Source organism: Taudactylus pleione, unplaced genomic scaffold (genome assembly GCF_031769625.1).
Source record: "Taudactylus pleione unplaced genomic scaffold, aTauple2 ptg000546l, whole genome shotgun sequence".
NCBI classification, from domain to species: Eukaryota; Metazoa; Chordata; class Amphibia; order Anura; family Myobatrachidae; genus Taudactylus; species Taudactylus pleione.
Window position 1 is genome coordinate 1,361,418 of NW_028284948.1, and position 17,577 is coordinate 1,378,994.

The 17,577-nt window shown below is 41.5% G+C and overlaps 1 protein-coding gene across 1 annotated transcript; it reads left to right on the forward strand.

The window, feature by feature from the left end:
* The first annotated feature begins 8,296 nt into the window (after positions 1-8,296).
* Positions 8,297-14,090, forward strand: S1PR1 (sphingosine-1-phosphate receptor 1). The gene is made up of 2 exons (XM_088451312.1): positions 8,297-8,653; positions 11,532-14,090. Exon 2 carries the CDS (start codon positions 11,619-11,621, stop codon positions 12,738-12,740), a length of 1,122 nt encoding a protein of 373 aa, XP_088307438.1. The 5' UTR covers positions 8,297-8,653; positions 11,532-11,618; the 3' UTR covers positions 12,741-14,090.
* Positions 14,091-17,577: the final 3,487 nt, after the last annotated feature.

Here is a 17,577-nt window from a genome sequence, read left to right on the forward strand (position 1 = left end):
GGGTGAAAACGCCTTTCGAGCACGCGTTAGCTCCACTGAGAAATCCTGGAAGAAGAATAGCTTATGGCTCTCCCATGTAATATTTCTTTTTTTCCGTGAAGCATCCCAAAAGGCTATTTTGTGAAGATAATTTAAGCACTTGAATAAGATGATCCTAGGTCTTGCTTCTGTGGCTCTGGAAAAGGGGCCCATTCTGTGTACTCTTTCCACTATAAGATCTTTACATTCTTCAGTAATTCCCAGCAAGGAAGGGAGCGTGGACTGAACAAACTGTGCTAGTGCCTGGCCTTTGATGGATTCGGGAAGGCCCACTAACCTCAAGTTATTCCGTCGTGACCTGTTTTCTAGGTCATCAATCTTATTTTTCAACTGGAGATTTTCTTTTTCCAGCTTGATTACAGATCCCTGAACCTCAGCCATATGATGAGAAAGTGATCCGATCCTGTTTTCCGAGTCTGCCACTCTGTGTGTTAATTGCTGCAATTGTACAGTGATATCACTGACAGCCTGCTTGAGCAGAGGTCCCATGGTGGCTGTAATAGCATCTACCACTTCATTGTATGATACAGGGGAGGTAGATCTTCTCCATACCTGCGGGGCATCACACGCATCAGCCGCAGATTTTTTGTGTGCTGGAGAGGCAGCTTCACTGTCAGAGTCCGGCGCCATATTGACTCCAGCCCTGCGTTTCTCTTGTCGCGGTTGGAGCGGCTTAGCGGCGGGTACAGACGCGGGAGGGAAGAATCTCTCCATATACCAGCAACTCGGAGAGGTAAGCCACGGAAGGGAATCCCCGATGGAGGCTAGAAAAAGCCTTTAGACTGTGTAAATAGTCGGGATATTGGCGGAGCTCCGTGAGTGAGATGCTCACGCCATGCAGCCGGAAGCGGAAGTCTACATTTGTTTCTTAAAGCAAAATATTGTTCAGCAAACACATGGACCTCTAATACATTAAAATAGTTGTCTGCTACAGATTTATATTAGACTAGCTGGAGTATCCGGCGTTGCCCAGGATTTTAAGAATGTTTGTTTACACATCATCCTCCAACCAACCTCTCCTTAGGCAGGCCTCACGAAAAGTGTGACAAACTTCCCCATCAACAGTCCTAAGGTCTTTGAAGGAAGTAGGACCTGTAATGGTGTAAAGCAAACTTCGGAGATAGAAGCATTCAAAATTTGTCGGATGTACAGTGTAAAAACGGCCAAGAGCTTCTGTTGCTCTGATACCAGGATGACCATCTACAGCAACTCCCTGTTTTCTGCGCATAAAAACTTTTCGAGAAGCATTCCATGTGTAATATTTTGGCAGCTCACAGTACAGCAGGGTCCTTGCAAAGTCATCATTTTGACACAGTTGGAAGAAAGAAGTCAATGTTGTTGCGTAATTTGGTATAGTCAGAGAGCTGAGAATGCTGGCAAAGCCTGCTAAAGCTCTCTTCGATAATAAACATTAAGATCATGACAAAACATGACAATACAAAACGCAGACTCCGAGGCCCTACCCATATGCCCTGAGGCCCCACAATGAGCGTACAGCAAAAATTGTGTTTTTTACTTAATTAAAAATGAACAGCAATTAATTTCGATTTTAAATTTGTTTAGTTGCCTCCGCTCGTATGTAAAATTTCATGATCTTTGCTTGTAAACTGTGGATTTGTATAGAAAGACAGAAGGACAAATTTTCGCTTTTATGTAGTAGAGATATATTATATTGTAGATTTCCATATTTCATTATTATGAGAAAAGGTAACTCTGATAAATTATCTATCTAATAACAGTGCATCGTTTAAAAATTATTTCTCTGGAAATCATGGAAACAGCCAGACAAATTCTGCATAGTCAGTAATCTTAATGAGAGACATGAAAAAAGGAAAAAAAGTAATTATATCTGTCTTGGGGTACTATGATTTTAAGCTTGTACTGATCCAAGTAGCACATCTGACAAAAGAAAACAATAGTAATTATCTTTCCCTTTGGTGCCCAGAAACACGGAAGAGTTGTATAGATTTACATTAAGGGAGTGCGTAGACACAAAAACATTGTCACCTTAAAGACACACCTCTATAACATTAGTCTGTCCTTCTCCTTCAGATTTCATTATACTTTGCTGATGAAGTGAATAAAGGTTTGCCGGGTACGCTGTATAAGGAAAGTGCTTTCTCTGTTTGTTGCCCGTTTTGGGTATTTTTGTAAATAAACAAAATGCATTATTTTCAATTCCATTTGGTAGCTTTGGAGCTAGATTGGTTATATCCCAACCAAACACAGGTTATTCCTTTAACTCCATGTTCTGATTGTAGCTAGCACTATGGGCCTGATTCAGATGCGGTCGCAAGCGCTGAGCGCTTGCAACCGGGTCGATGTTTGCACAATGGGCATGCGGATGACGGGGCCGGCTCCGTCGTGTGCATGCGCGAGACCCGGCTAGCGACGGGTGCTCCGTCGCTCTGGGTCTGGCACCAAAGGGGACGAGCTGTCGATCGTGAGTGACAGCTCGCCCCGTTTGGTGGGCGGGCCGGGGGGGGTGGCTGGCCAAACGGATGCATTCCCAACGGAACGCTTGCCGTTTGGGGGCGGCCCCACTGACATCACCAGTGATGTCAGTGGGAGAGCTTCTGGCTCTGTTAGAGCCGAAATCTTTCTGGGGCTTGCAGCAACGAGACCCTACCACAAGGGTCTCGTCGCAAGCCTGATGGTCGCGATGGTCTTGACCATCGCGACCATCAACCTGGCCGCTCGCTATAGCTGTGGGTGGTCACCCTCAGCTATGCGAGCGGCCAGGAGGCCGCTCCCAAAAAAACGAAACGCCCTGATTCAGAGCGAGCGCTCTTTCAGAGTGTCCGTCTATGAATCAGGCCCAATATTTTAGGGTCTTTTGACCTTGATAAGCTCTCAGAAACAACACTGATTCACTCGTGAGAGTGACTTTCAGCCTTGAATTATTTTTACCAGTAGACCATATTAGAACCGCTATATTATAATCATCATTGGTTTATCCCGTTTCCATCATGCACATTTAGTGTGTGCACCTCCCCAATGGCAGCGACAGAGATGGACAGATCACCAGTAGAGGGGAGGAGGCAATGGGGGTAAGTATATTGGAGAGGGGATGGAGGCAGTAGTGTAGGTGCTGAGGTCACTTGGCATATGCTGGGTCCATATTACTAGTATCATTTATTTTGTAATATCAAATACTCTCTCCTTCAGTATTGCTTTTTTCTTTAATAAAGTTCAAAGTGGTTAAACATCTTTTGTGTATTTATGAACTTGGGTTTTTACTGAATGAGTGGAACCCTGTAATTTTCAGATACACAAGTGAGATTGGATCCACAACACACTTTGTAATGTGAGTGACTGTATTAATATGTTCCTGAAGGTAAAAGAAAGAGGACTGTTGTCTTGGGTGGTAGTGGTGTAATTGCTCATTCCGGTATTTATATCTGTCCCTGTTTAAACACTGCTTGGTACAGCAGACAACTTGTGTGTGGGGTGAGCAAGGAATCCAGAGTGTTTTATTGTCTTCCATATGGCAGACAGATGTGATTACATATCATGCAGCATAGTCTCCCTGTGTGTGGGGAGCTTATGTTTGATAGAAATAACCCTATATTACATATCCTGTCCTATTCCCACAGGGCAACATTGGGAAATGAAAATCAGTCACTCTACAATGGAATTTACAGACTTTTTTTTTTAAATAAGTTCTTTAACACTGAGGGGTATATTTATTAAAGTGAGAATTTTTAGAAATGGAGATGCTGCCTATAGCAACCAATCAGATTATACTTAACATTTAAATAGAACCTTCTAGAAGATAATAGATAGAATCTGATTGGTTGCTATGGGCAAAATCTCAACTTGTAAAAACTCTCACTTTAGTAAATATACCCAGAAGAGTCCAATGCTTAGAAATGTCATTCCACCTTGCTGTATGTACATGTGCAGTGCTGAACCTGGAAGTAATTTGTAATGGGCCTGTTTCAGAGGTAGACGCTAATGCAGCCGCGATTGTGACTTTTTAAGCAGCGCAAATGCTTTATGCAAATCCTTTATGCTAATTGCGCAGCCGATGGGATTCAGACAGAAATGCCCATCGGCTTTGGTACGAATTCGCCACTTTGCGTATTACGACACACCATCGGTTGCACCATCTCTTTCTCTTCACCGGCCGTGGGCGCAATCGGAGCAGCCCCTCAGACAGAAAGCACTGATCAGCAGAGCTCTCTGCACTGGTTGCAGATGGCTGTGGGAACTGCTGCGTAAATATATGCCATCTGTTATTGGACTGTGTTGCTGAGCCCCCTCCTCTCCTAAGCACTTGGTTTGTGTAAGTATTCTGGCCTTCATTCAGAGGCGGTCGGAGGATGCAAGCGGTCGCTCAAAAACTGGGCAGCCGCTTGCATCCTGACCGGCCGCCTCTGTTTCGGTCGTTAGGCTGTGGGTTCACACCCACAGCTCTAACGACCGCTAGGGTGATGGTCGCGATGGTCATACACCATCGCGACCATCGGGGCTTACGACGAGACCCTAGGGTAGGGTCTCACTTGTCATAAGCCCCGGAGAGCTTCTGGCTCTGTCAGAGTCGGAAGCTCTCCACTGACATCACTAGTGATGTCAGTGGGGCCTCCCACAAACGGCAGGCGTTCCCATGGCTAGCCAGCCACCGGAGCCTTGTCTGCTACGCATGCGTAGAACGCCGGGAAAATGGCCGTGACAGCCATTTTCCAGTATTCTGAGCAGCCCAGACAACCGGCGTGGGACCACGGACAGGAAAGTTTTAAATAATATGAGTGCAGTGTGTGCGGTGCGGGCCCCCCCTGGACCCGGGGGCCCGTGTGCCCCGCACACACTGCACCCCTTATAGATACGCCCCTGATACAAGTGTTGCATATTAAAGTAATCAGTGCAGTCTTGTGAAGCGGCTTGTCTCATCCGCTTGAAGACGCCTTTTTGGGCAAAAAGGACGCTCGGTGTAAGCTGAGTCACATGGGACCTGGCGTGCCGAGAAGGGCTGTTAGGTGTGACTGCAGCAATAGTGTATGAGGGCACATTTGTAGATATGATTGTAATAACAATTCAAAAGAATTACCCATGAAATACATCCGCTTGCACTGCTCACATATGTTTGGAAATGTGCTCTTTAAATAAACTTTGTGGTTGAAAAAATAGGAGTTAAAATTCTTCTCCATGTGGGATATCTAGAAAAATAATCCACAAACGTTAACAGTGAATCCTATTTCCTAATAGGGTTGGCTGACACTGTAGACATAATAACTAGTAAAGCTATATGAGAGAACAAAATAGAGCATGTGTTTTTAATGGTACAGATGTTAGAAGAGCTTTTTCCACCTTACAGTGATTTAATATGGCTTGCACATACCTTGATACAAGCTTTATATCCTGAAACAGCAATATATCCTGCAACATTGGGCCTGATTCAGACCCACTCGCGAGCGGCTGTCCGCTCGCAAGTGGGTCGATGGTGTGCACTGCGCATGCGCACGACGGAGGGAGCTCCGTCGTGCGCATGCGCAAGACGCGACGAGCGAAGGACTTTCCTTCGCTCGTTGTGTCTGATCAAAGGGGGCGTGCTATCGATGTTGATTGATAGCACGCCCCCTTTGGTGGGCGTGCCTCCCAGACGGGGGCGTTCCCAAGGGAACGCCTACCGTCAGAAGCCGGCCCCTCTGATAGAGCCAAAATCACTCCGGGCCTTGCGGTTGAGAAACTCAACCGCAGGCTTCGGCTCGCAGTGGCGATGGTCGCGATGGTCAAGACCATCGCGACCATCAACCTGCACGCTCGTATAGGCTGTGGGTGGTGACCCACAGCTATACGAGCGTCCAGGAGGACGCTCCATAATTATGGAGGTGGGCCCTGATTCAGAGCGAGCGCTCTGGTCAGAGCGTCCGGCTCTGAATCAGGGCCATTGTCTGTAGATGATCACATAAAACTATTGTAAATAACCAATACACTATTTAACATTAAAGCAGTTTAGATTTTGACACTTTTCTTGTCTGCATACTTCTGTGTGTAGATGGTGACAGTAGCGCACGCAGGGGCGGGTTTCTGAGTACCCAAACCCCCCTGACAGCCTCGAGAGCAGACACCATGTTATTAAGCCCCGCCCCCTCACTGCTAAATGGCGCGATATGCGGGTTAATGAGGAGGCGGGACCAATTCTATTAGGATTGCGCAATTTGGCTCTGCCCCTCTCAATTGACCCGCAAAATGTGGCATTTTACCACTATGGGAGGAGCCTAATGACATGGTGCCAGTCTGCCAGGTCCCATCACCTTGCTGCTGCAAGGTAAGTGTAATGTATGTGTGACATACTGTATATATTTGTGTGTAAGTTATGTGTGACATATGTATGTGTGTACATATATGTATATGTGTGTGTAAACCCCCCTGGAAAAATCCTACGTTTGCCCCTGGGTGAGGATGTTCACAGGGCGCACTGCTGTCCAGATACTGCACTGCCTAGTACAGTGGTTCTCAAACTCGGTCCTCTGGACCCCACACAGGTCACATTTTCCAGGTCACCCAGCAGGGGCACAGGTGTATTCATTACTCACTGGCACATTTTAAAACATCCACAGGTGGAGCTAATTATTTAACTTGCGATTCTGTGAGGAGACCAGGAAAACATGCACTGTTTGGGATCCTGAGGACCGAGTTTGAGAACCTGTGGCCTAGAAGCATTCATGGCTGTTCAAAATGTCAGTCTGAAGCTTCCGGGGGCAGTCAAGGTTCATATAAAGATTCAGGGGCCCGTTTATTAATGATCGCATTTTGCAATGCGATCAGGACATGCAGTACCGCCCATGATCGCATTGCAAAATGCGATCCGAAAGGAGCCCGTTCCTGCGATGTGGCCGGAGGCTGCTGCACATGCGCAGTCTGGAAGATCCCTCCGCCGGCTGACATGCGGTAAGTCTCCATAGGCTCCAGCGGCTAACAGATGGTGTTAGCTGCTGGGGCCAATATAGTGAATGCTTCGCATTGCTGATATTGATAGATTTAGCAGCATCGCATCCCCCATAGAAACCTATGGGGGAGGCGGCTGCCAGCGTCAATGGAGGGATCGCAGCAGATATCGGAGATACCTGCTGCGGTCTCTCCTTCATACATCCGGGGGGTACTTAGTATTTGAGGTAAACCCCTGAAAACAGGTGTTTTCAGGGAATTTACCTCAAATTCCCTCTGATAAATGGGCCCCATGTCACTGGCTACTTTCCACTGACTGTGAATCCCTCTGTGTTCAAATAGTCACTGCTACTGCCGTCTGTAAACCATTGCGACACATGCGCAGTGTGACTCAGATGCATGCACAGTTCAAAAACTTTGGCCAACTGCGCAAACATCAGCATTACGTCCACTTCTAAACCAGGCCTACAGTGAAAATAAAGCTATGAGAGGAATTCCAAAGCCTCTCTGCTCACTACATCACATGCCATGTGACTGGATGCCATAGTAGTCAAGTTACTAAGATGCTTTGTATAGGGATGGACATCGGAAACCAATAGTAAGCAACTATTGATGTTCCCATTTTTTTCCCATTGAATACTGGGTTTTCAATGGTTCCTACTGCCAGCCATTAGGTGCTTCTTTCCCATGCCCATCCTATGGCTTCCTGCCTGTATTCAGTGCGGCAACCCGGAAGTGGTGTCCGCAGTTCTGGCTGTTTCTGAACATGCACACGGTATAATCATTGATGGTTTTGCTTTCAAGTGGTTGGTATGCAATGGCAACTAGCCATAACATTGTTTGATTAGATATCCGAAGCTCAGCAATAATTGGGTACAGGGCTTCCAATGTCCATCCCTACTTTCGTATAGCCTGCCACATTACTAAAACAAAATAATTATTTTTCTTGGGATTGCTACTTTAAACTCTCCCTTATTTATGAGACGGTACATTTACAAAAAAATATATATATTTTGCATAGTAAACTGAACACATTCACAGAATGAAACGTGATAGCTATTCAAATTAAAACCAATGTAGTACATAATACCAAAAAAACAACATTAATATGTTAAGGTCAACATTTCCAAGCATGGATGTAGAGAGCAGTTTCTAAAGTTGTGTTTTTTTGGGTTTGTTTTACTAGCAATCCACCTGGCTATAGAGAGGTAAAACGGTCGCTCTCCTGACAGTCAGTGCTGACTCATTCTAAGAGGCGTAGTCCTTTACCTCCCAGACATATATGACCACAATAATGTATATATGTCAGTGATTAGTCTGTTGCCGCTACTATAATAGTGTAGCGCCTCGCACACAGCATGCTGCCAGTGCCACCGGGTAGCGCATCCTACAGAGACTTCAAGTGGGAGGAGCGACGGGGCTGGGACAGCGAGCCGAGCACACAGCACTGCGACAGCGGCACTACTATACTACACTATCTCACTGCACAGGACATCAACCAGCACGGTCATACAGTAAGAACCAAGTAAGGCAGGATCTATGTGCCGGAGCTACAGTAGCTGTAATGCAAGTTTCCCTATGAATTGAGGATTTGCAATTTGGAGAATGGATTCACTTTATGGCCAGCGAGCTTACTAGTGAAGAAATCGTGTTGGATGAAAGGAGACTGCGGTTTGCTTTAAGCGGTCTGACCACAGCAGCCAAGCACCAACCTTTCCCAAAGGTAAGACAGTTTGGTTCATCCTGCACAGAACTATCTCTTTAATAGTCGTGTTATAAAGTCTATATAACGAGATCACTGAACTAATTACAGAAGTTGATCTAAAGTACTTCAGATCTATTTTTTTGATACAATGCAATAAACAGTACAGCATGCTCGTGCATGACCAAATGTTATATATATGTGGCTAGACAGTCATAAACAAATGTGCTCATTACTTCTTTATCTTATTTATAATAAGTATACATAAGCAGAACAATACATCATATAATAGAACTGAATTTGTGCCAAGATCATAAACGTGAGAAAAGTTTACAGACTTGTGTTACTGTATCTGTCCTGTCTGGAATGCTAGGTTGGAAAACTCTTTTCACTGGCTGCTATTCCTAGCAATTATAACCACACACAGTACAGTACCAGCAGTGATACCAGCCAGTCGATACTTATTAAGGTGATTAGTGTAATCTGTTTGCAGTGCTATAGTGAAATCTCAATCTTCACTCACAGTATTGCAGCCTATTGTATATTGCTCTCCCTTGGAGGATGAAGCTAGTGCTTTCTACAAACACCTGCTAATGTAGACACCTATGCAAACATCACCTACACCTCCTATACCTGCTGCAGAGATGGACAGGTACATCTATTTGCACAATGGCTAATGTCCCCTTTCACTAACACCCTCCTTAATTAGTTCCTATGAAGATTTTAATCTGAAATTTAACAGTGAACTGTAGAATTACTAGTTGAACCTTAAACATTGGTAGAAACTTTAGCACATTTTTATAGTCTCTCCAGCAATTTTTGGAAACAACTGAAGTGGGCAGCTTACTTAGCACTAATGGATTTCAAGGAGCTAGAACATCATTAGTTTAATTTTGGAATCTGCCATGTACTCTAAACCCATAGCTCACACTGCTATGCTTACTGTGTGCAAGATTTTTCCATGCAGAATCACTTGAGTGATTAATGATAATAATGTATATTGAGTTCTGACTATTTAGTATGTATGAGTCCATTATATTTTGCAAAGTAACCTCAGATAAATCGGGACCATCAAACATGATAACTGACAATACATCATAAATCCATTTTGCAACTTATTTGTATGAGTCTTAATTTGAGCAGCAGGTATAGACTGGAAGATACCTCTTAGGAGGTTGGAGACAAGATCCTTCTCTATTAATTATCTTTCCAATTCCTACAACATACTATATTATGGACGGCATCAAATGACCCCACTCTAATTATTACACAATTCTGCTTTAAGTTACTTTCAGTATTTCGCTGTAATGTTCAGATGTTATCAAGTTTATTTAGCGTAACAAGGTTTAGAACAACACATGTACATAATGTTTAGGTTCTGTGCAATCAACAAATATCCTAAACTATTTTTAGTTACACTAATTACAGATCTGTCGGAAGATAGCTCATATTTTACATTTATAGAGAACTGTTCATGGCAACAATCTCTAAACTACATCAGGAAAGCTGTGATGTTGAGAAGGAAAGTGATTAAGATGTACAATAATCTAAAATGTGCAGCAGAAAATTGACATTTAAACTTGCAAAAGTCTGATGTGCAGTATGAAATATATTTTTTTTCCTCATTTTCATTTTATTCCAGTGCCCAATCCAAATATAATATCATAGCATGGACATTTTGCAAATACTGCCCCCAAACATAGATGTAAATACACCTTGCCACCAAGCACCAAAACATACTGTCATGGCTAAAGTGCTCTGTAAATCTGCCATCATTTTCTAAAGAGTACAGTACAGTTGTGTGAATTTTAACTGAGAAACCTATTCTGGGATTCCTGAGTCTAGATGTAGTATCCACTTTCTAATTTTTACTTTTCCTGTAACTGGGCATAGAATGCAGCATCCTCTGAATAGAGAACACATTGTACTAGTATTGGTTCTCATTCATGCAAGCTTAATTTCCTTCCAGCTCTCAAGTTAGCCAAGTTTTACCGCTTCACTTGCGCAAAAAAAAACCTTACCCCATAGACAGAAAGCTTCCTCTGTAACATAAGATGACATCACACAAAGAGTTAAGAGTTCGACAGATCAGAATTATTATTCTTTACAACCAGACGTTTATATAATTCTCCCAGTCTGCAATCTGAATTCTTCTACCTTACTAGCCCACAAAATAAACAGAAGGAGAACACCATTAAGCCGTGTATGTCATTTTTCATCTTATCAAACACTGTACATGCGCCTAGCAATGCAATGCAAGCTTTAAGCTGTAAAGTTACACTTTATTATGAATGTTAATAACACAGCAACCAGTGTATTGCAAAACAATGATGACTGGTGCAATATAAGTTAGTTGCCTAGTACGACATCCTCGCATATCTTCATTTTGTGGGCTAAATTATTATTATTATTATTATTATTATTATTATTATTATTATTATTATTATGACTATTGATAGGCTGAATATTCCAGAATACTGAGTAAGCCCACAATGTAAATGGTATAGCCCCATGTGCAAGTGATGAGACCACTTTAATATTATCCTAAGCAGACATGGAATATTTTGCAGTACGATGGCTGAGACTTACTCCACCATTCAGTATGTAATATGTTCTGAGCAAAAGCTATTATGGAGCAAATGATTCCCAAGGTGTTATATGTTAATATATGTTAATAATGATGAAAGTAGTTGATTGGGAAAAAAACAAAGGAATCAATCATTTAATATGTTTATAACATCTGTTTTTATGATGTTAAAGGTGTTCAGCCAATGCTACAGAAAAGTAACAATATTTTTCTACACATTTAATTTCTCACTCCACAGAATTGCAAATGATATAAGTGGTGCATGTACAAAATAAGAACAATTCAACTAACATATTTTTATATCGTTTTAAGGAAGCTTCAACTTGATTTTGGTGTCAGGATCTTCATTTCAAAATCACATCTGCCATCTTGTGTTGTTTTGGAGGAACTGCAGCAGTCATGACTCCCTCTGCACTGCTTCAAAAAAAGAGCCTTTATTATAATCCTGATGTTATTGTAAGTCATTACAACCACACAGGGAAGTATAAGAACAACTCTACCAATGACTTGAAGCCATCCTCCATTATCTTCATCATTATCTGTTGCTTCATTGTGCTGGAGAATGTTCTTGTGCTTCTCACCATCTGGAGAACCAAGAAGTTCCATCGGCCCATGTACTACTTTATTGGGAATTTGGCACTTTCCGACTTATTGGCTGGAGCTGCTTACACAGCTAACATCCTCCTTTCTGGATCCAATACCTACAGGTTAACACCAGTACAGTGGTTTGTACGGGAAGGGAGTATGTTTGTGGCTCTTTCTGCCTCAGTCTTTAGCCTTTTGGCCATTGCTATTGAACGTTATATAACTATGCTGAAAATGAAGTTGCACAATGGTAGTAAAAGCTCCAGGTCTTTCCTTCTGATTAGTGGCTGTTGGGTTCTGTCATTGTGCCTTGGAGGTCTCCCAATTATGGGCTGGAATTGCATGACAGACATGAAGTATTGCTCCACAGTCCTTCCCTTGTACCATAAACATTACATCCTTTTCTGCACAACCATTTTCAGTATTTTATTGATAGCCATTGTTATTCTATATGCCAGGATTTACTTCTTAGTAAGAACCCGGAGTAGAAGCCTGACCTTTAGAAGAACCTGTGCCAGAGCCAGTAGGAGCTCAGAGAAGTCCATGGCATTGCTTAAAACAGTCATCATTGTTCTCAGTGCCTTCATCTTATGTTGGTCACCTCTCTTCATTTTTCTTTTGATGGATTTCGGATGTAAAGTTGGCACCTGCCAGGTTCTATTCAAAGCTGAGTACTTCTTGGCTCTTGCAGTTCTCAACTCAGCCACTAATCCTATCATTTACACTCTGACTAACAGGGAGATGAGGCGTGCCTTCCTAAAGATGGCACATTGCCACTGCTCGATTCTTAACCCAGAGAAAAAAGTTAAAAGGCCCATCATCACCGGGATGGAGTTCAGCCGGAGCAGGTCAGACAACTCATCTCACCCACAGAAAGAAGAGGGGGAATACCCGGTGACTCTTATGTCTTCTGGAAATTTGACTTCCTCTTCCTAATGTTTGGGTGGCAAACTGGAACTGAATATACTGTTGGAAATGTATAAAATCTTAATGGGAAATGTCTCCTGACCACCCGGATAATGCAAAGAACATGCTGAATACAGCAAGATTGGGTTAGGTCTGGAGATACCAAGCACTTGACTAGAGGAGCTGCACCAAGTTGCATAGACAAGAATGTGAAACTACATCTAGCATCACTCACTCAATGTGTATAGGACTCTTAATATAGATCAACACTTTCTATAGAAGATACATATTGGTCACTTTGCCAGTCTGTCACACATTACATATTTACAAATGAGCTGAAAAAGTCAAAATGATCTTTCTCTGTAACAAAGTCTGTCTTGGGAATAGTTCATCTTATGATTGAACTAAATATATAATCAGCATCACTACATACACATTCTATGTAGCCGAAGTTACTATACTTAATATGAATGCATTGTATGGTTCGTTTAACATACATATATTTATTTGTGTGTTCAATAGTTATAATTTGGACTACAGCAATAGAACAAGAATAGTGAATTCTGGTGTATAGAATAGAGAGTTCTGGTTTATGGAACAGCAAGTTCAACAGGTTTCTAATGAATAATAAAAAAAAAGAATTGTACAGTTTAAATGAATGCTTCATGGTATAGGCCAAATGTAGAATTGTGTAAAGCTCGTTTAAGTTCGTCAAGTTATCTATCCCATTAGTATTAAAATTGGAAACATATGTATTTTTTAGTGAAGGATTCTCTGAAGAGCAGCAAGCTCGGTTCCCTATCCAGATGAAAATCAGCTTATATTTACAACCCATTCTTGATGTATAGTTCATAAAAATATTTTAAATACAGAATTTGGGTTAAGGGGATGCAGCCATAACTTTCACATGTACTTGTCTTGGCACTTATATGCTCGTAATGCTACCCTGACCCATGCTGACAGAGGGTGCGCCAATTGATCTGTGGAGTGAGATGAGTCCTTCCTGATTTTGAAGGGACATGTACTGCGTATGTAATAGTGGGTGGTGCATGTTTGCGCCCACAATAAGTGGCGCAGCTGCAGTAAATGATGGGCACTAATGGACCTGTCTTTGAATGTAATAGCTAAGACAAAGTAGTATTAATTTTCCCATTTGGGAAACCTTTTTCTCAGATTTTACAAAGCTGTGTTGTTCTAAACGCAAACTGTTGACAGATGGTTTATATAAGCCACTTGCAATACTTTTTCATTTGTACCATTTTAGTATTTTTTTTACCAGTGCAATTAAATAGACTTTTTGTTTGTTTGTCTGTTTTTACATAGTATTTAAAAATGCCTGACTTTTCTCGTTGAATTTGCACATAGAATTACTGTATTATAAACCTGTAATAAAACTGATAATTTTGTAATGAAACCTGTGTGCTCAACTATATTGGGTATAAGATGTCATAAGAAAGTCACTCCAGTCCTTTCCAAATATGGCTGGAATTAGGGATCCGGGACATTGTGAGGTTCAGGAAATGCCATCGGCAAAAGAATGAGCCGACAGGAAATCCCATGAGAGGAGAGACCATATTCACATGCTTCTCATGCAGCTGCTGAAGTGTCGTCCACATATAATTTATGGTTCTTACCAATGAATGCCTGGAAAGGGAATTAGAATAATGCTGGGCTGTGAAGTCATTTTCCAACGTGTCCCTGACAGTATCACCAGGCCAGCAACCACAAGAAGAAGAAATTTAGTTATACAGTATAAGTACACTCAAGACACTGTAATCTTAGATGACCACAATATATATAAATAACTTAAATGTTTTTAGATGTATCCTCATATTATCAAAGTTAACCCTGCTTCTGCTTGTTACGCTGTGCAGGGCTATACTCAGAATCCCTGCTTGGGAACACAGGGCCTCATTCAGATATGTTCGCAATGCCGATATTTACACAGTTCAGTGATTATCGGTCGGCTGCGCATGCGTCTCGGTTGCACTGCGCACGCGCCAAGGTATCTTAACGTTGCTGCTTCCAATGAGGATTTCTTTTTAAAAGACATTCAGGGACCATTTGGTGGAGGTTACGGAGAGTGGCGGCAAAAACGCAGGCATGTCGCGATCGTTTTTGTAGCATGTCGCAATCATTTTCGCAGCTTGTCACAGCCTACAACTGCAATCCCATATGCAGATAAAGTGGTTCTGATGTCTTAGTTCAGACGGCCATTCTTTGCGACCATAGGGCTACTCAGATGGTCGATTATCGAATTATCTGCGACGATGGCTGCGTATGTGTACGCAGTCGCTTGAACTTGCGTTGGCCCAGGTGGGCGTCTCAATACATATCTCGGTGTCTGCGTCATTTACATATTTTTGTACAGCCGCTGTGTGTGGGATTGCAGCTATGATTGCATTAGTGTACATATCTGAATCAGACACACAGTTCCCTCAGACTTACAGCTTGCAAAGCTGACAGTGCTAAATCACAGATTGTCTACAGACCAGCGTGTGATGGGTGATAGCTGGACTGAGCAATTTCTCTGTTGCAATCCATCATCAGTATCATATTAAGGGGTATATTTACTGAATCTTCTAAAAATGAAAAATAGTGTTACCCATAGTGACAAATCAGATTCTAGCTATCATTTCTATATTGCAACCTAGAAATTGATAGACAGAATTTGACTGGTTGCTATGGGTAGCACCACCACTTTCCATTTTTAGACGCTTTAGTAAATCTACCCCTAGGGGCCAAATGTAATGGGGTGAGAGTTTAGAAAATGTGAGTTTTTTCACACTTTTGTAAACTCGGCCAATGTAATAGAGTTCGAGAACATGTAAACTCGGCCAATGTAATAGAGTCCGAGAACATGTAAACTCGGCCAATGTAATAGAGTCAGAGAACATGTAAACTTGGCAAATGTAATAGAGTCCGAGAACATGTAAACTCGGCCAATGTAATAGAGTCCGAGAACATGTAAACTCGGCCAATGTAATAGAGTCCGAGAACATGTAAACTCGGCCAATGTAATAGAGTCCCAGAACATGTAAACTCGGCCAATGTAATAGAGTCCGAGAACATGTAAACTCGGCCAATGTAATAGAGTCCCAGAACATGTAAACTCGGCCAATGTAATAGAGTCCCAGAACATGTAAACTCGGCCAATGTAATAGAGTCAGAGAACATGTAAACTCGGCCAATGTAATAGAGTCCCAGAACATGTAAACTCGGCCAATGTAATAGAGTCCCAGAACATGTAAACTCGGCCAATGTAATAGAGTCAGAGAACATGTAAACTCGGCCAATGTAATAGAGTCTGAGAACATGTAAACTCTCATCCAGATGTTTTCCCATTTTGAAGATACAAGGGCAGTGGTAAAACTGTATGTATGTAGGGGTCCTTTTATTTAAAAAAATAAATAAAAACATTTTCAGTTTCTGAGCATTCTACGTGAGAATTGCATGAGTAAATGTACACCATGGAAGCAATTTCAACCCTATTGAGGGTTCATTTTAGAAGAGAATTAATGTGAGTCTATTCCTGCATTGTGTCTTTTATTTTTCTTATCTTCAACAGTGTTTATATAATTTAACATGAAAAGAATCAAGTACAGTGCAGGTTGATTCATGCTCTATTATACCTTGTTAGTAATGGGCATTTTATAGAAAACTGTAGCATAGTAGACACCATACAGTGCATCTATTTGCACACAAATGAAAAAAGAAAATTTGAAACAGTCCATAGTCCAATTGCAATGTTTTTTTCTGAGGTGAGGGCTTTATTTTTACATGCGTGCACATTTCTGTCATGGTCCACAAATGTAGCACAGAGCATCAGAGGGAGTAGAATACATTGTATTAATGGAACAATTCTCTGTACAGCCATGGCCAAAAGTATTGACAATGACACAAGTATTGGTTTTCACAAAGTTTGCTGCTTCAGTGTTTTTTGACCGTTCTGTCAGATGTTACTATGGTATACTGTAGTAAAATTACAAGCATTTCATAAGTGTCAAAGGCTTTTATTGACAATTACATTAAGTTTATGAATTTGTTCAGCTGGTCACATTACCCAAATGATATGCTCATTACACTCAAATGATATTTACTAATAACAGGAGATAAACAATGTTAATTCTTATCATTTCTAAATACTAAAAAATAAGGTACGCATTATATATGAGTCTTGGTTTTGCCCTAATTAAGCTATATCACTCATCTGTCTGTATGTGCAGCATATCTCAATTGTATATTGTCCGAGTGGTGTACAAAATGACCATTTGATTGACAGTGCTGGCTAAGGAGACAGAATGCATGCAAAGCAACTCCCCAGTTTCTCTTGATTGTACAGATAAGGATGACACAGAAAGAGAGATATGCAGTCATGAATAATAGAACATAAATGACAGTTTACTTAAATTTCACTGGCCTATTTAAGTAACAAAACAGTACATTTTTGTTTGCATAGTACCATAGATCTAATGTATTATCTCTGCTATACTGTTGTTCCTCTGTAGGCCAAACATTACACCCTGATAGTCCCTTGTTACTGTTGGCCTTCTGTGGCTGATTATTTTTCATGCTGTTTCTTTGACTTTAGTTTTAATTAATATGCTACACAACAGCACAATATTTTAGATCAAGCATTTTAATCTGACATAATAAAAATTGGGTTAGAATTAGTTATTGCAGCGCAGTACTAGAAAAGTTATATACATTAATTTTCCCAGTGGATTACTTCTAGTAATTGATTTGGCCCAATTTTTCTACTAGACATAAAAAAAAATAATGGAAAAACATTGGTACCTGTAATTATGTGCATGATGTCGTAAGCATTTTCCGTAAAAAAAAAAAAGAAAAAGGGTAAACAAACTGC